Genomic DNA, 16,288 nt, shown 5'->3' with positions numbered 1-16,288 from the left:
CCTTCTGTACATTTTTTAAATGTTGGGAATGAACAAATGTTGGGCTTTATTTTCATTCATAAACTAATAGGGCGATGTATATATCATATGCCTATATTTTCACAGTCTGCATCGGTATGTGTGCAAATAAGTATGACACACTGAGGGTCTTATTATAATAAACAGTAATATTAAAGAGTTTTTTATTTTTATTTACATGAGACATGTGTATATGTTTACAGTAAATCCTGGGCTTACTAATAAATAAATATTGATATAAACTGGAGAAATTATTTCATGGTTCTAATGGTTGGGTGGTGGTGGGGGGGGGGGGGGTTGAAAAATGCAAAAATTTCATGTGTTTCTGAACATTTGTGTAAAACCAGAGAGAGATACGGAAAATTACACAAGGCGTCACTCTCCCATAAATACATTAAGGTCAGCCTGGCCATCACTAGACGAGAGTGACAACGCATAGAACCCAGAGGAGGTTCTGGATCATCATTTGCAGTGTTGCAGCGCGCCCTGGTGCCCTGTTCAAGCAAGGACAGGTCCAGTAGAGCGGGCTGTCTCTGGTCAAGTCTCTGTCCGAGTGGCTGCCCTTGTGTCTGTGTCTGCCCCTCAGTCGGATCTGATCAGCGCTGTCTCTATTGTCCACCTCCTCCACAGAGGCCCCGCGTTCCTCATGCCGCTCACGGAACTCCTGCCGGTCGCCGGGCAGGGTCAGGGAGAGGTCGTCCTGGTTGTGGAGTGTTGAGGACGGAGCAGGGCAGTCCAGCCAATCAGTGGCCAGAGAGCGTGGATAACCCACCTCAGGGGCGGAGCCTGGGTGGGTGAACTTCCAATAGGAGCTTTCTTTGAAGAGGTACGTAGATCCTAAAACAAGTACAGTGAAAAATAAATGATTAAAGTGCCAGCAATCTAGACCATTGTTGATGATTTTTGTACAGCCACAGCATATTCTGTGTTATAGCTATGAACACATACAATGGCTCGTTTGAAAGGTGAGACTTTAAGCTCTCAGTGGGTGCAAACCGTGTATTTCTACACGCCTCTGTTCCTGAGAAATCATATACAGTGGCTAGTTTTCATCAAAATCGCTGTTTTTTTTCTAGAAATGGAGATATAATGTCTTTCATGAAATATGAAGTGTTGCCTGTAAAGTTTCCGGAAAGTGACCTAGCGAGACCTGGCGAGACTGCCACCTAGTGATAGACCCACAAAAATGGCCTGGTTTTGAGCTGACGTGCATGTGTCACTGATTCGACCCAAAGCGGCAACCGAGTTATGATAAAATGTCCAGATAAAATGTCCAGATTGTGAGTATTCGATCATCATATATTTCATATCCATTCATCACAGAGTTCCCAAAATCACATATAAGGTGTCTTAGAGTGTTTTTGTTTTACGTTTACGTTTTTGGCACTCAATGAGTTAAGTGTGGTTTGTGTGGGCGACAGGCATAATTTTTAATTGGTTGTTGCAGAAAATGAGGCCATATGTAGGGATATCGCTAAGAATTGTGTGCTCTCCTTAAATATTATGGCTAACCTGTCAAAATAGAAACAACATCTTGGCATGTTTCAACCCCCCCACCCAGCCCCTGGCTCCATGAGACTTTCAAGGTCTTTAAGATTGGTTTCACTTTTTTTGTTTCACCATTTTTTGTTGTCCATTTTTGGCAGACAGATGCACACACACACACACACACACACACACACACACACACACACACACACACACACACCCTCCTCCCTGGTCTTACCGTCGTCTTCTGTGATAATTCCATTCACCCCTCCTCGGATCAGCTCTCTCCACGTCTCACTCTCCTCCTCCTCTCCTCCTCCCTCTCCTCCTGTGTCCTGTTCTATCTCTCCTGACATGTCCCCCCACACAGCTCCTTCCTTCTGGTGCCACAGCAGCCCCTGCCTCCCGGCGGAGGAGCCCTCTCCTGATGAGGTGAGATCGGACGCGGGCCGAGGGTAGCCTTCCTGCAGGGAGAGCTCCTTGAAGAGCCAGACCTGTGAGTCTTGCATGATAACACAAGAGAAGAGAGACAAAGCCATTACCAAAACAGCCCAGCTCACTCATGCACGCAGGACTTGAAAGTATGGTGCCAACTACACCGTGTGATGTGTTTCTTTGCTTGTATGTGTTTAGTATGTCTCTGTTTATTGCTTAAATTGAATGATTTAGGTTTATGACAGAGTGGTTGGAGAGTGCCACACAAGAAAGAAGAAATAGAGTAGCCCCCCTCTCATCTCTCTAATCAACTGTGACCTTGTAGGCACCTGGGCCCACATGCCAGCACTGAGGGCTTTAGCCATGGAGGTTCACTCACTGTCCACTACAAGGCCATATCCATGGAGTCAACACTGGACTGGATGGGGCGGGATGGATGGGTAAATGTGCATTGGTATAGAAAATAAGACGAGCAAATATTCCAGAAACTTGGGTGCGCAACATTTGCATGTCTGTTTTGCTTTCTGGGCATGCCTGTTGTGAGTCTAGTTGTTTTAGTTTGAATATTGTTTACATGCTCACATGGAGCCATGGTAATAAAGCCACATAAAGGCATACCCAGAAAGCAGAACAGACATGTAAATGTTGCACAAGTTTTTTGAATATTTGCTCAGGTATGCAAAATAAGACCCATAAACTAGAAAGACACACACACACACACACACACACACACACACATGCATAGAGAGAGTGAAAGAAGAAGAGAAATAGAGTGTGTCTCACCACTGATGAAGACAATGCCGTGGTCTGAGTGTCTCTCCAGCACAGCGCTGACCGAGGTGAGGGTGGGAGGGAGAGCCCCCCACAGCCGCCGCACCGACACGGCCCTGCCCGACACCAGACCCCCACGACTCACCCTCCACATGCTTAGACCTGAGATGGGCAACAGAGGCACAGAGAGCAGGAGAGGGAGAGCGACACAGATCATGATTGTCAGAGGATGAAGGAGGGGGTCGAGGAAGAGAGGGAGAGGAGGAGAAGGGGGAAGAGAGTCAAGATTCAACATTCAAGATTCTATACTCTACTGCCATATCAAGGTGATTGATTGTGATTTGGCCCCAGACAGAAGACAGGCTCAGACAAAGGACTGAAAAAGACAGAAGACTGGCTTAGACAGAGGACAGTTAAAGCACCCATAAAACACAATATGATCATTAGGGGAGGAGGGGGTTGAGGATGTGTGAGAAAGACAGGAAGGGCAAAAGCAAGGGGAGAAAACATGAAGGAGGTATGGGAGATGACCAGTTGGACAGAGTCTGATTAATGCACCAGCACCAGTCCTGTCATGACCGCAAAAGTTACAAATTCACACACACACACACACACACACATAAATACACACACAAACACAATGAAAATTTCACCTTTGAAAAAAAAAAATTCTCCTCGAATCTTTGCCACTGCATCAAAACTTGTGTTACAGCGATCAATGTCATGGCTGTAATTGAAAGAGAAAGATATAGAAAAAGTTAACCAACAGTCACTTTGTAGTAGTAGTAGCTATCTCCAACATCAACATTTCACTTGCTTTAACACAGTTTAGCTGATTTTTACCATGGTAATTTACAGAATATGTTCATTACTTAGTGTTATTAGGGCCTTGTTTCATCTGGTCACTTACAGGAAATTCTGAACTAAAGTCTGAACTAAATAAACAATTTCTCCGTACCTTTGCCAGTGTCCATGTGTGTGTCTGTGGTGGTGGTTGTGTGTGTGTTTGCTTGGATGTCTCAGCAAAGGTTCTCGTGCCTCATTGGTGCCATCTGGTGGTAGGTCATTACTCCTCTTCCCTGATCAAACACAAATGAAGAGTTTTATTATGAAGCGAATGGCTGCACAAACACATACATTGGTACATACTATTTTATACTATAGCCTACTATAAAGCCGTAATCATAATATACTTTGAGGGTACATGCCCCCCCATGTTCAAAAATGTTCAAATGGTATGCTAAATGGTTAAATATAACATCTGACAAAGAAAGGGAGTGCAGAGAGATGATCTCAGTTAAGTGAAGAAACTTGATTACAGAGAATTGCCAGGAAAATTCTGACTTGACTTGCACAATAATCCTCTCTTGAGCCATCACTTACTGTATGTGAAAGTCGTAGAATACCATGGAATTATAAAATACCAATTGAAAAAAGCAAATGTACAGATTCATCATTATTTCTGAGAAATTACGCACTGCATTCACTCTCCGCCCTTCCTCTTCTGTAGCATTTGATCAGAGCTCTTTTTAAGTTCAACTAGGGTAGTGCTTAAATACTAGCTACTACATATTATTATAAACTAGAATACCTTATCTTGTAAACAATATTCAATCCAAAACAATTGCACCCTAGAGTAAGCTATTTTTAACTTCTAGATAAGTCATCTTTTGCTCCTTTACAGAAAAAAAACATGCATGCACGAAGAGTCTCTCTCTGACACACATACACACACACACGTACACACACACTGACCATAGAGGGAAGTGATCTGCTCCAGGTCTGGGACTCCCAGTCTGAAGTGTAGTGGGTCCCCCAGGGGCCCCTGGTAGTAGGGCCTCATGACAGAGCGACGCGCAGAGGAGTGGGACAGGCCCAGTGCATGCCCCAGCTCATGAATCAGCACGGTGAACAGGTCTGTGCCTTCTGAAGCTACACACACACACACACACACACACATAGTGTGTGAAAGAGAGAGAGAGGGAAAGAGGGAGGGAGAAAGTGAGAGACTGAGTATGTGCATGTGAATACGTACCTAACATAGAGTGCATTCATGTATTTGTGTTGTGTGTGTGCTTTTGTGTTTATGTCTGTATTTATGCGAGTGCAACAGCCTCTAACCTGGCTGCCTGAAAGCCCACTCTTCCTCTGCGTCCAGGTGCACTCCTCCGGCCCTGTCGGGGTCAGACGGATAAAAGGCGTGGCCCACAGCACCCCCTGTCCCATCGAAAGGGTACCCATCACCATGGGGACCATGAAGGAAGTCCACCTGAAGATCTGCTGCCTCGGGACCTCCTACCTGGGGCAAGCAGTGAGGAACTTGAAGTCAGATTCATTCAATCCATGCATGCATTGTGAAGATGACAATCAAGTGAGGTCTTAATCCTTAATCCTTAATCTCTAACAGCTATACTGACAGTGAAATGAAACATGAGAGTGTGTGCACAGTGTGTACATAAATAAATGGCCAAGAGAAATGTGGCATAGACAGAGAAGCTGCTGTATGTCTTAGGGAACGCATGGGGACTGACCTCATGGAACTCCAGAGTGGTTGGTTCCGCCCAAACCCTTAGGGCGTAGAACACCAGGGAGCGGATTGTTTCACGGGACAGAGCAGAGGAGCTGGGGTATGAGCTCAACCTGACAAATATAACAACACATGAGAGTCAATTCCCGAGAAAACACAAACAAAAACTGGCACATGTTGATATCTACTAATAAATATAGAACCATGAATATGTTGAATAAGAAACTTCACAAGATATGTTTGATAGCTGTTATTGATAACTTATAATTGACAGAGAAAGAGGTTGCATGAAAAAGGAAATAAGTGAAATAACTTAAATTGTGTAACTGGCACTCCGTATACTGTGCGTACCTCCAGTTGATATTGCGCCGTGCCCAGGAGACCGCTGCCCTCTTCATCCTGTGGCCACGCCCCTTAACATGGATGCCTGCGGGCTGATTGGCTGTCCTGTCCTCATCAGGAAGGGAGCACCGAGGGGTGTGCATCAGGCGGACAGTTTCGTCATCTGAGTGTGTGTGTGTGTGTGTGTGTGTTTATGAAAGCAAAACAGCAACAGAAGAATTCATTAATATTTATTAAATAAACAATGATTAAAAAAATAGCTGGACCACGTGTTTTTTAGACTTCTCACCAGCAATCCCTGTCTCCTCCAGACCAGCATATTTCTGCATGGCCTTCACAGCCTGAGTGACAGCTGACCATGTCTGGAGCTGACCAGTAGAGGCGTCCGAAGGTGGGAGGTATCCATACTTTGACAGCCAATCCTGTGTTGAGATGAATTCATAAATATGATGATGGATTTAAATAGATCAGTAGTCATATGTTCCTAGCATGTATATACTGTAAATTCATTATCTGAAGGAGTTGAGAAAAGAAGGAATTGCCGCCATATTAGGCATCAGATTTCAATGCATTAATGATCTTTATTTAGAATGTTTTTTATAACTAACAATAATACATTAATAGGACACAATCAGTGTGCTGCTCATGTTATGTCTCAAACATCAGACGATGATAAGCTCTCTAAAGTCATGTCTTTGTTTAAAGATCAAACTAATTATCCTGCTTCACTTCCACCTGTTGTTTGGCTGTACATGGTTACCCACAATTCCCTCTGTTATAACACACACATGCAGACACACACAAACTAACAGACACACACACACACACACACACACACACACACACACATGCCCACTCATACACACACATGCCCACTCACATACCTGTACACACTCACACAGACAATGTTCATCATTGCATTGCACGTAGCATGCAAACACATGCAGGCCAACACAATACACTCATGCTCAAGGACACCCCCCTCGTTCCCTCACCACTAACTGAGTGCTCTCGTCCTCAGTTGGCGTGGCTGATGGCTGATGAGAGGTGCCTCCAGGCGAGGATGGCAGTGGCAGGGTGGTGGTGGCGGCGGTGGTGGTGGCGGTGGTGGTGGCAGCGGCGAGGGACGCGGCACACACAGGCTCACACACACACAGGACAAGGACGATCCACAAGTGGACCCTCATCCCGCACACATAGTCCCTCCTAAACAAGCGTGTGGTGGTTCGAAGCAGAGCGAGGGTCCAGCACAGAGATTGCTAAATATGTCCTCAGTTCCGACACTTAAGCCTTGAGGTCCTCATTTTTGGAGGTGATGTAGGTCTTCAAAACTGCTTTGGTCTGCAAGTAGATTAGTTGAATTTATAAACACTTCTAGTTGCATATCTTCACCGAATTCCTGTTCATACACTGATTTCTGAATGCATATTTCCAATCATTACAAATATTAAAAATAGAAATTGCATTTCCACTTGAAATTGCCAACACTACATCTAAGATATTGTCACCTTCCTAAAATAATGGCATAAGTAATTTGTTCAGGTTTTTTAGAAAAGACAAAAAAAGTTGACCAAAAATTGAATGATAAAAACAAAAATTGTCAAAAAATTACTTGTGCCATTATTTTAGGAAGATGACGATTATGATTCCAGAACATGACACATGCCTGAATTGAGATTTCTGCAGTAACTGGTGTAACAATAAGACCAACTCAAAACAGGCAGATGGGAAAGGGGAAAAGTAGCATCAATACGTGTATGCACTACTGTAGATGTGAGGATGTGTGTATGAACCTGTGTGTACGCATGTTTGGGACAGAGCAGAGACAATTAACATAAGAGGCGAGATGTGTTAGTGGGATCAGAGCGGGAAGGAGATGGGATTAGCATATAAGATGTGGCGACGAGGCTGACACTGGCAATGCATTTCATTTCACTGGGAAAACCAAAGTGGGGTGCCGGAGGAGTAGGGGAGGAGGAGAGGATGAGAGGAGCTTTAATTAAATTAGCAGCGTTGGTTTATGTGGAGCTGGAGAGAATGGGGGGGGCACAGAGAACAGGGACAGAAGAACGAGTGTGTGAGAGAAGGACGGACCGAAGAGCTATACAGTAATGGAATTAAACTGAGAGGCTTCAGAGCTCCCCAGGGGGGACTGTGAGTAAAAGTGTAGTGATAAAACGGGAGACGGGACAGACAACACAAAGACATAAAGACACATGCTATTAGCACATATTAAAATGGAGGCATACAGTTCAGGTGAAACTGAGTATAGGTCGGAAAAAAGGAAAGAAAGACAGAAGTATCTAACAAAACAAGGCACTTGTTTGTCTCTCTATCTCTCTGTGTGTGTGTGTGTGTAATGGGTTTAATTACGGGTCATCCTCACAACTATCATTAATAGCGGTGTGGTAGTAAAAATTAATAGGAGTGTTCTGCACACACCAAGGCATGCACACACACACACGCATGCACGCACGCACGCACGCACACACACACACACACACACACACACACACACACACACACACACACACACACACACACACACACACACACACATACATACACATACATACAAACATAGACAGACATAGATATAAAAAACAGACAATAACAAAGCACTAATTCCAAGAATATAAAAGGGATTCAATTTGTAAGAATATAAAAATTTAACAACATGCACAAAAGTTAGTCTTCTGAATGGTACATTTATAACATGCAAACAACTAATGCTGCCTCAGAAGTGAAGTTAACCAGCAGAAACGAATGGATGCTCGTGCATATGTTTGCGAAGAGATCACACAGATGGGCCCACAGTGCATGCAAACCACAAATCCGCTGTACGACACGAGACATGCGTGTGACCACATTCTAATCTAATACGCACAAATGAAAACATACGCTTGTTCCCTATGGGAAAGAACATTTAAAACAGATTTTGTAGGCTAGTACTGATCAGCATGTTTTAAATCATCTCAAAGGTATGATGCACATACACGTACCACACTCTTCTCCCTTCACGGTGCCTCTGCTCTCTGCTGTCTCTTCTTTACTCCAACTCCCTCTTTCCATGAACAGATGTGTCCCTCGTTCATCTGCCCCTCCCCCTCCCCCCCCCCCCACACCTCCCACCCTCTCAATCCCCCCACCCCGCTAACGCCGTGACCCCTGTGTTCTTACAATGGTCTCTTCAACACTGCCAGCCACACACACACACACACACACACACACATATCACTCACCAGATGCATCATGTCTACTTAGTCACTGTGTGTGTGTGTGTGTGTGTGTGTGTATGTGTGTGTGTGTGTGTGTGTGTGTGTGTGTGTGTGTGTCTGTGTGCTTGCTAAAGACGGTATCAATGCAGAAAAAGCCTCTTTTCATCCTGTAAGAAGATTTTGAAACCCCTCTCCTTCTTACTCTCTCTCTCTCTCTCTCTCTCTCTCAGCATCACTCTCACGCAGTGATTTACATCCTCATACTGTGTTTTTCTATTTGTATCTTTCGTTTTATGACTAACAAAATGCATTTGATGTTTAAAGGAAAACTATAGACCGGGCAGATGATGAGTAGAATAAACCTTGGTGGAATAAAATGGCAGCATATCGCATGGAACAACCTATAAAATGTGTAACTAAAACCTTTCAACTGAGGGATTAGAGGAGAGAAAGTGGGAGAGGGAGAGAGATGGGGGGGGGGGTATGTTAGAAAAGGAGAGAGCAGTAATTTTGTTGCAATCCTCTTAACAACAGGATTTATAAAATTAAAGAGAAAGATTTGAGTGGACATTTGGACATTTCACTGTATCTGTTTCATCGCACCATCATTGTTTTAGAGAATGTAAAAAAAAAAATCAAAACATTTTACTCCGTAGACCTACCTAATTTGTTATGAGAAATTATTCATTGATGATTTAATCAAATTTGGATTATCACAAATTTATTTTTGAACAGCTAAAAAGAGATAGAGAAGGCTAAACGTAAGTGCATTAACACCTGTTGTAACTCAACACTGTACATGACAGAGATTGACAGAGAGAATAAATGAGTGAGTGAGAGAGATAAAGAGAGAGAGGGAGAAAGAGGGAGGGAAGGAGTCTGGGACAGAGTAAGAGAGAGAGAGTCTGTGAGAGTAAGAGGAAGAGAGAGAGAGAGGGAGAGGGAGAGAGAGGGAGTCTGGGAGAGAGAAGCAGATTTCCAGATGTATTGATGTCTCCAGCCCAGCAAGGTAATGAGCATCTCTGGGGACAGCGTGATTGAGAAAGCAGCATGCTAAAGACTGTGCACGGGGCCATGTGGGCCTTCTCTGTACAGTGAAACTCAAGACCTGAGTGTTCTGTTCAGTGTCTTGACCACAACATTGCCTGTCAATGCAGATGTGAACTGAGAAGAGATACCACCAGGAGAGTAGCCCAAGCGCTGTGCCCTCTGTTGAACTAAATTTAACTCAAGTTCACAAGTGTGCACTCATCGCTCACTGCTTGCTTCTATGGTGAGTAAGACTGAACCAAGGGACGGCCTTGTGACAAAGCCATGAGGGGGCATTGCTTCCCCTATTGCCTTGACGACAGACCTGACCCAAATGAATGTGGTGTTTCATTGAGGTCAGAGGTCGGGGGCACAGGAGCAGCAGGGCAGCAGTTTGGAGGGGTGAAACACAAGTTGCGGTTTCAGGCGCTCCAAAACAGGGAGGAAATAGATGTGTGAATAGGGTTTGTGTGCTGGGAGAATGTCAGTGCACCACAAAGGATCAACTGAACTCTGTCTCATCTCCCAGACAACTGAGATCCTGTTTTCAAGAACTTGGCAGCGCACTGGGGTAGGGGGTGCATTGTCAGCATGGAGTGGACATATACCACAACAACAGACATCTTTAGGAACTGTGGGTCTCAGTCATAGTGTTAATGAAGTTCATCACATGTTTAGGTCATCATTGTCACCAGATAACGCCAAGACTTGTTTTTTTTGTGAAATGAGGATGTGCGGAGGAGGAGGTAGGCTATTGTACCCTATCTCAAAGCACACGTCAATGCTGGGTAATAATCTGTTGTTATATTTTTTTTCCTCAAGAGCTGCGGGGCTGTCTCTGAGCCAGTATGGCCACTGAGAGGATATGCACAAGTTGTCTTAATGAATCCGCAGAGTAGAGAGGATGGCCGTAAATCTCCCAAGGTCCCAAGAGTGGTTTAACTCAAACTGAGAAAAATAAAACCTATAGGCCTATGTTAAAAAAGCTGACGGACATCAATAATCTCACACCAAACTGGTGGTCTGTTCTTACAGAGGAAGCTGAAAAAAATATTACAGTATAATCCAGAATGGCAAAATTGTTTATGAGAGTTGTTAGACTAAGAAGACTTTTGATCCCAGATGGCCTTTCTTTTAAGGAGATCCTGCACTTCATCATTATCTGATGGAGTTGACATTGCACATTGTGGGCTTAACATCGCGTTTAGCACCTAATCGGCTTGCTTTCTTACTGGTATTTCTTTCCCTCAAATCTAGAAGCTTTTTTTACTAACTTCTTCATGGTTACATTTACTCTCAGCAAAATGTGGAGATGCCGGGGATTGAACCCGGGGCCTCATACATGCAAAGCATGCGCTCTACCACTGAGCTACATCCCCTACGAATACTTCCTGAATGATAACAATATAAGAACCCATACTACGGAGGAGCACCATCATTAAATACAGTGTTAAATTCCCAAGACAACGACAACCAGTTGTTTGTGGTTAAACAGCATGTTTGCCGTTGCCGTAGAAGTACATAACAGCACTTCATCAATAGTTTCGTCATGGTGTAGACCTGCGTGACAGCAGGTCTTGGGGTAGGAGTCAGCTAGCATTACCGAACAAAACCACAGCCAGCTAACAGTAGCTGCTGGCCATTTGCCTTTTACATTTGCAGCGATGATGTTACTAGCAGGATAGCTAGCTGGTGTGTGACTTAGCCGACAAGCTGATGTAAACAAATACAGAAACAACAACGGTTTGGCAATGATCAAATGAATTACAACATTGAACGAAGAACTAAATACGTCCTCGCTTTTTGACAAGGAACTCTCAGAAGCGTCAAGTTAGCGTATTTGAAGATCTGCATTCAGCTTTGACGTAACTAGCCAATATTAGCTACCCAGCCTAGTGTTACAATCTGATACAAAATGTCGAATTCAGCTCTATTCCAGGGCAAATTAGTATCAATCATGGAGATACTTGTAAATTCGGCAGTGGCAGATATTTGTAGATTAGTGGATGACGGTGCTGCTGTGTTGCATTTCGAAATTTCTCGAAGTAAATCAGAAAACGAGGACCTTAGGTTGAAATTACAATTAATGCAAAGAGAGTTGGAAACAGTGAGAAGAGGAAGGGAGAGATCATTGACATCTGTTGGTATTCAGGTGCGTGGAAATTAATACATTCTTGCCATGAGGTTGCCTAGAATGCACAACTCGAATGCAAGTTGCTCCTCCAAACGATTTGAAATGGCCAGTGATTGGTGTAGCCTAGATTTGGAAAGTAAATGGTTCAGTGGTAATGGATTTGATAGTTTACCATATTTGGATTAGGAAATGGATGTAAATGAAACTGCTATATGCTTTCACAGTGTGTGGACTTCAGTGAACGTCAGGAACTGTCCATCACGATTAAACAAGAACAACAGAATGGTCTGCAAAGAGAGAGGGAGGAGAGGACAGCTGGAAATAACATTATTGGTGTGTGTGCCACTCTGAAACTCACTTTATCATAGAAAACTGGGATAGCCTGAGGCTATAGTAACTAAAACTGTTTGTTCATTTTATTTTGTCAGGTGGAGATTGGTCTTTAGGCCTACCTGAGCATTCAGCCAGGACAGACAGATCAGATCGCACAGGTCTGGCAAAGGAATCTACCCATAACCATGGGGAGTTTGATACAAGGCATCACAGTGCTAAAAGAAACCTTGCTCAGGTCAACAGTTATCAACCAGAAAGGCCAACAGAGGGACACTATGAAGTAGGAGGGCCAAAGACTGTAGGACAGCGGTTGCGGAAGGACTCCAGATCAGGATCTCCATTTGTCAAGTCTCACAGAGAAGAGAGCAGTTTGTCCCTGAAGTCTGAGGATAAACCGAGTTGTGAGCGGGTTGGAAAAGATGATGATAAACATCCACTGGAGCAGCAGCACCAGCAGCAGCAGCATCAACAGCTGCCATTCTCTCCATCACAGCCCTATGCTGATCTCAGAGATAAGATGGCATTTCCATCTGAGGTAGAGTATGAACTGGATGACGAGGTCTGCAACCTGGGGGACCAAGGCAGTTTCATCTCTGGACATCAGACAAGACCAAAACAGGAGCAAGAGGGAGAGGGGAGTGGTATCGGACAGGCAGAGCATGCTCCTCCTCCAGACGTCTCACCTAGGTGCCTTTACCAAGCAGCGTCGGACTTGACCTTTGCCCTGCAAGCAGTTGCTGGTGGGGGTATGCCAGCAGCGGGTGTGGCGCCACCACAGTCAGGCCCCTCGGCAGCCCGTCCACACGTTTGCCCGCAGTGCGGCCGCAGCTTTGCGCACATGCATGTGCTGAAGCGCCACCTGGTGGTGCACTCGGGGCTGCGTCCGCATGCCTGTGGCTTCTGCGGCAAGCGCTTCTCGCTGCGCGACAGCCTGCGGAGGCACCAGCGCATCCACACCGGCGAGAGGCCCTACGGCTGCCAGCTGTGCGGCAAGCGCTTCACCCAGCGCACACACCTCAACATCCACCTGTCTGTGCACACCGGCATACGACCTTTCACCTGCACGCACTGCGGTCGGAGCTTCACGCAGACACATGTTCTGCGTAGGCACATGCGGGTCCATGCTGCCGAGGGGCTGTCGTTTTATCAGGGAGACTCCTAAAAAATGGTTGTGTATGAAACAAACAAAACAAACAGTAGACACTATGAAGGTACAGAGGTCTTCATTTAAACAAACAAACAAAATAATAATAATAATAATACAAATTTAAGATTTGGATTTAACTTGATTTGAACTCAGCTGTGGACATTTTGGGGTCGGAGGAAGAAGAATAGAACAGTGCACCTGGGGCCTCGTTTATCAAAGAATGTAAACAAATAAATAATCCAGCCAATTGTGCACATTCCACATAATGGATTTCAGATTAACAAGAAGGGAAAATTCTTTAAACACCTTCCAATAATCATAGATGGTAAATTATAGTATTAATTCGGCTTGGTTGTTGATGGGGCCCCAACCAAAAGCACAAGGAATTTAACATATTTCCTGTGTATAAATGCCTTTATGTTGTTTTATGGCACAACAGGTGAAAAAATTAAATAAAGCACATATCACCATAATGAACACTATGTTGACATTGAGTTTTGGCAGTTCCCATTACATTTCAGAATTGGGCATGAAGATGATCACACTAGGCAATTAAGCACTTCTGTCTGTAAGTTTCAAACATTTCAGAAAAACGATGATGTTCACATCCATGGTAGGAACACAGAACTCTGGACAGGCAAACTGATAGGTGACAGCTCTGGTCTCTTGGTGCTATTGTAGGCCTACTATTAAAATGTATTTAGAGTGTTTGGTTTGGTTATTCAGAAGTCTCTGTAAATCTTGGTGGAAAATGGCTCTATGATAATTAATGTTGTGAAAATGTTTATGAAATGGTAGTAAATAAAAAAATATACTTTTTTGCTGTGGAATTAGGCCTTATTTGTCTTCATTTGCAAAACATGTCAGTATAGATAAAGTTTAGCTTGAACATATGTTGTGATTAATTCTCATGGCCTGCACCCAGTTGTTTGAAATTGGGTACAATTTCAACCTGTGACTTTCTTTCACATTCTTAATTAGAAACATAAACACATTTGTCATTGCAAACACCTTAGTAAGATGTATGTGACATCTATAGGTTATTTCTGTCCGACTTGTTTGCTCTGGTTTCAGTGAAACGTCTCACAGGCATGTGCAAACAGACAGATGGCATGACCTTACGTGACCCCTTTAATTTAGGTCACCTTGTTCATGAAGTGATCTGTGACACCCTACTTGTACAACTATAGGTTAGGTTCCGTTACATTTGCTTCTCTAAAACAGACAAAAACAAAGCTAAGTTTCTCTTCAATGGACAACAGGCTTCCCCATTTTGCTTTCCTCGCAACCATCAGAGATCAGTGAATCAGTTCACAGCTTGTGGTCTTCTCTGCCATTTTTTCCCGTGTTATGTGAATGATTTCCCAGTACTTCTACTACCAGCATTTTCTGTTTTGGGGGCTTCAGAATGATTACAGGTGATTGGTGGATAAAGTTATTGAGAATTCCAAGGAGGATGGATACTCACACGTTGTCACACCCTTTCCAAAAACATGTGTTTATATGGTAACATAGTATTGTTTATATGGTAACATAGTATTGTTGCATTTGGATTTGAAATCAAATGGACAGCAATACTTATAACATAGTGTGTTTAGTATAGACGTATGTGATATATTGTAAGTAAGTAGCCTAAGTTTGGTGAGCATGTTCTGCTAGTTTCCGCTTTCCGGTTGCGTCTCTAGAGGAGATTTTTATTCTCCGACTTTATGTGATGTCTTAAGATTACAAGCTGTTGTATTGGCAAAGATAGGCTAAAGTGTTAAATACAGGGGTGCCAATAATTGTGGCATGCATTTAAAAAAAAAAAAAAAAAATCTATTTCTTTATGAGGTATTTCTGAGTCTCAGAATACATGTGCTTTCCTTCAAGATTGGATTTCTCATTGTTTTCACTGTGAGACCAAGAGCAAGTGTATGACAGAGTGTGCGTGTACATGGCGTGTACATAAACCACTGCCACCTTGTGGTTATTTACATCACTTATTTATGCCTTACTTAACTTCCCAAATTATGCACTGCGGTCCCCTAAGGCATGCACTCAATCTTATAAGTATTGCACAATCACAGTACAAAAAACAACTTTACGTGATGAGGTGATCTCTCTGTGTGTTAAATACAATAACATCTGTGTTAAAATTAGCACAAAGTGTGTTCTACAGATGTGTTGAAAAATAACACTGTTTTTAGTTTTACTTATTGGTCATGGAAAACAGTACCACTTCGATTACTACAACTAATACAAACAATCGTGCTGCAAATACTACAGTTGATATGGATACTTTACCCCCAATTCAGAACTTAGAAGATAATAGTTTTTTGAATTTCCCCATGGGGATCAATAAAGTATCTATCTATCTATCTATCTATCTATCTATCTAAGTACTATGCTGAGCCTGACATGGAGTTCTAGCATTGCATGTCAGAACAGTGTATGAAGTGGGTTACACAAGGATTCTTTTCGGTGATTTCCATACATTTTTGGAAAACAATCGCGTTAATGTAGGCACACCGAACTGTGTACATGCATACTGTTTAAGCAGAGGCCATACACAAAAATGGGGACTTCTTGTGGTGCTATACTGTGTGCCTGGAAATAATGACTTCATTACATCAAAATGTTCATGAAATAGTAGGAAATGCAAAAACATTGCAATACATCTCAGTATAGATAAAGTTAAACTTGCAATTGCAATCAATTTTTATGGAGAGCACCAGGTTGACTGAATTTGGGTACCATTTCAAACTGTGACTAGTTTTCACATTCTTAATTAGAAACATATACACATACACGTTGTTACTCCTCCATTTGTCTTGTGCACTCTGGGTCACACTGAGGCACGTGCA

General features: G+C 43.3%; 2 protein-coding genes and 1 non-coding gene across 3 annotated transcripts; 1 reads left to right on the top strand and 2 right to left on the bottom strand.

Moving 5' to 3' along the window:
* Window positions 1–397: 397 nt before the first annotated feature.
* Window positions 398–6,768, bottom strand: mmp17b (matrix metallopeptidase 17b). The gene is made up of 11 exons (XM_076292725.1): window positions 6,577–6,768; window positions 5,871–6,003; window positions 5,591–5,744; window positions 5,244–5,352; window positions 4,834–5,011; window positions 4,468–4,644; window positions 3,671–3,791; window positions 3,366–3,439; window positions 2,725–2,874; window positions 1,745–2,008; window positions 398–855 (listed from the first exon to the last, which is right to left on the bottom strand). The coding sequence occupies exons 1-11, from the start codon at window positions 6,766–6,768 to the stop codon at window positions 434–436; spliced, it is 1,974 nt and encodes a 657-aa protein (XP_076148840.1). The 3' UTR covers window positions 398–433.
* A 4,367-nt stretch (window positions 6,769–11,135) lies between these two features.
* On the bottom strand, window positions 11,136–11,207 carry trnaa-ugc (transfer RNA alanine (anticodon UGC)). Its single transcript has one exon. It is a non-coding gene; the product is annotated as a tRNA-Ala (tRNA).
* Window positions 11,208–11,274: 67 nt separating this feature from the next.
* On the top strand, window positions 11,275–14,272 carry LOC143133163 (uncharacterized). The gene is made up of 3 exons (XM_076292933.1): window positions 11,275–11,980; window positions 12,187–12,295; window positions 12,391–14,272. Exons 1-3 carry the CDS (start codon window positions 11,744–11,746, stop codon window positions 13,455–13,457), a joined length of 1,413 nt encoding a protein of 470 aa, XP_076149048.1. The 5' UTR covers window positions 11,275–11,743; the 3' UTR covers window positions 13,458–14,272.
* Window positions 14,273–16,288: the final 2,016 nt, after the last annotated feature.

The sequence above is a fragment of the Alosa pseudoharengus genome, unplaced genomic scaffold (assembly GCF_046254945.1).
Source record: "Alosa pseudoharengus isolate Yale_2024_CS ecotype anadromous, Long Island Sound unplaced genomic scaffold, YU_APseudo_1.1 YU_APseudo_1.1_scf_19, whole genome shotgun sequence".
In the NCBI taxonomy this organism is placed as follows: Eukaryota; Metazoa; Chordata; class Actinopteri; order Clupeiformes; family Clupeidae; genus Alosa; species Alosa pseudoharengus.
The sequence above is the reverse complement of the archived record's forward strand: the minus strand, read 5'-3'. Positions and strand labels throughout refer to the sequence as shown.

Bases quoted from the DNA above. Each gene is read 5' to 3' on its own strand.
- mmp17b (XM_076292725.1), bottom strand. From the start codon at position 6,768: ATGAGGGTCCACTTGTGGATCGTCCTTGTCCTGTGTGTGTGTGAGCCT. The intron at 2,875-3,365 runs GTGAAATTTTCA...TGCCCATCTCAG, and splicing joins AGAATTTTTTTTTTTCAAAG to GTCTAAGCATGTGGAGGGTG. The intron at 856-1,744 runs GTAAGACCAGGG...TACTTGTTTTAG, and splicing joins AATTATCACAGAAGACGACG to GATCTACGTACCTCTTCAAA.
- LOC143133163 (XM_076292933.1), top strand. From the start codon at position 11,744: ATGTCGAATTCAGCTCTATTCCAGGGCAAATTAGTATCAATCATGGAG. The intron at 11,981-12,186 runs GTGCGTGGAAAT...ATGCTTTCACAG, and splicing joins TGACATCTGTTGGTATTCAG to TGTGTGGACTTCAGTGAACG. The intron at 12,296-12,390 runs GTGTGTGTGCCA...TTATTTTGTCAG, and splicing joins AGCTGGAAATAACATTATTG to GTGGAGATTGGTCTTTAGGC.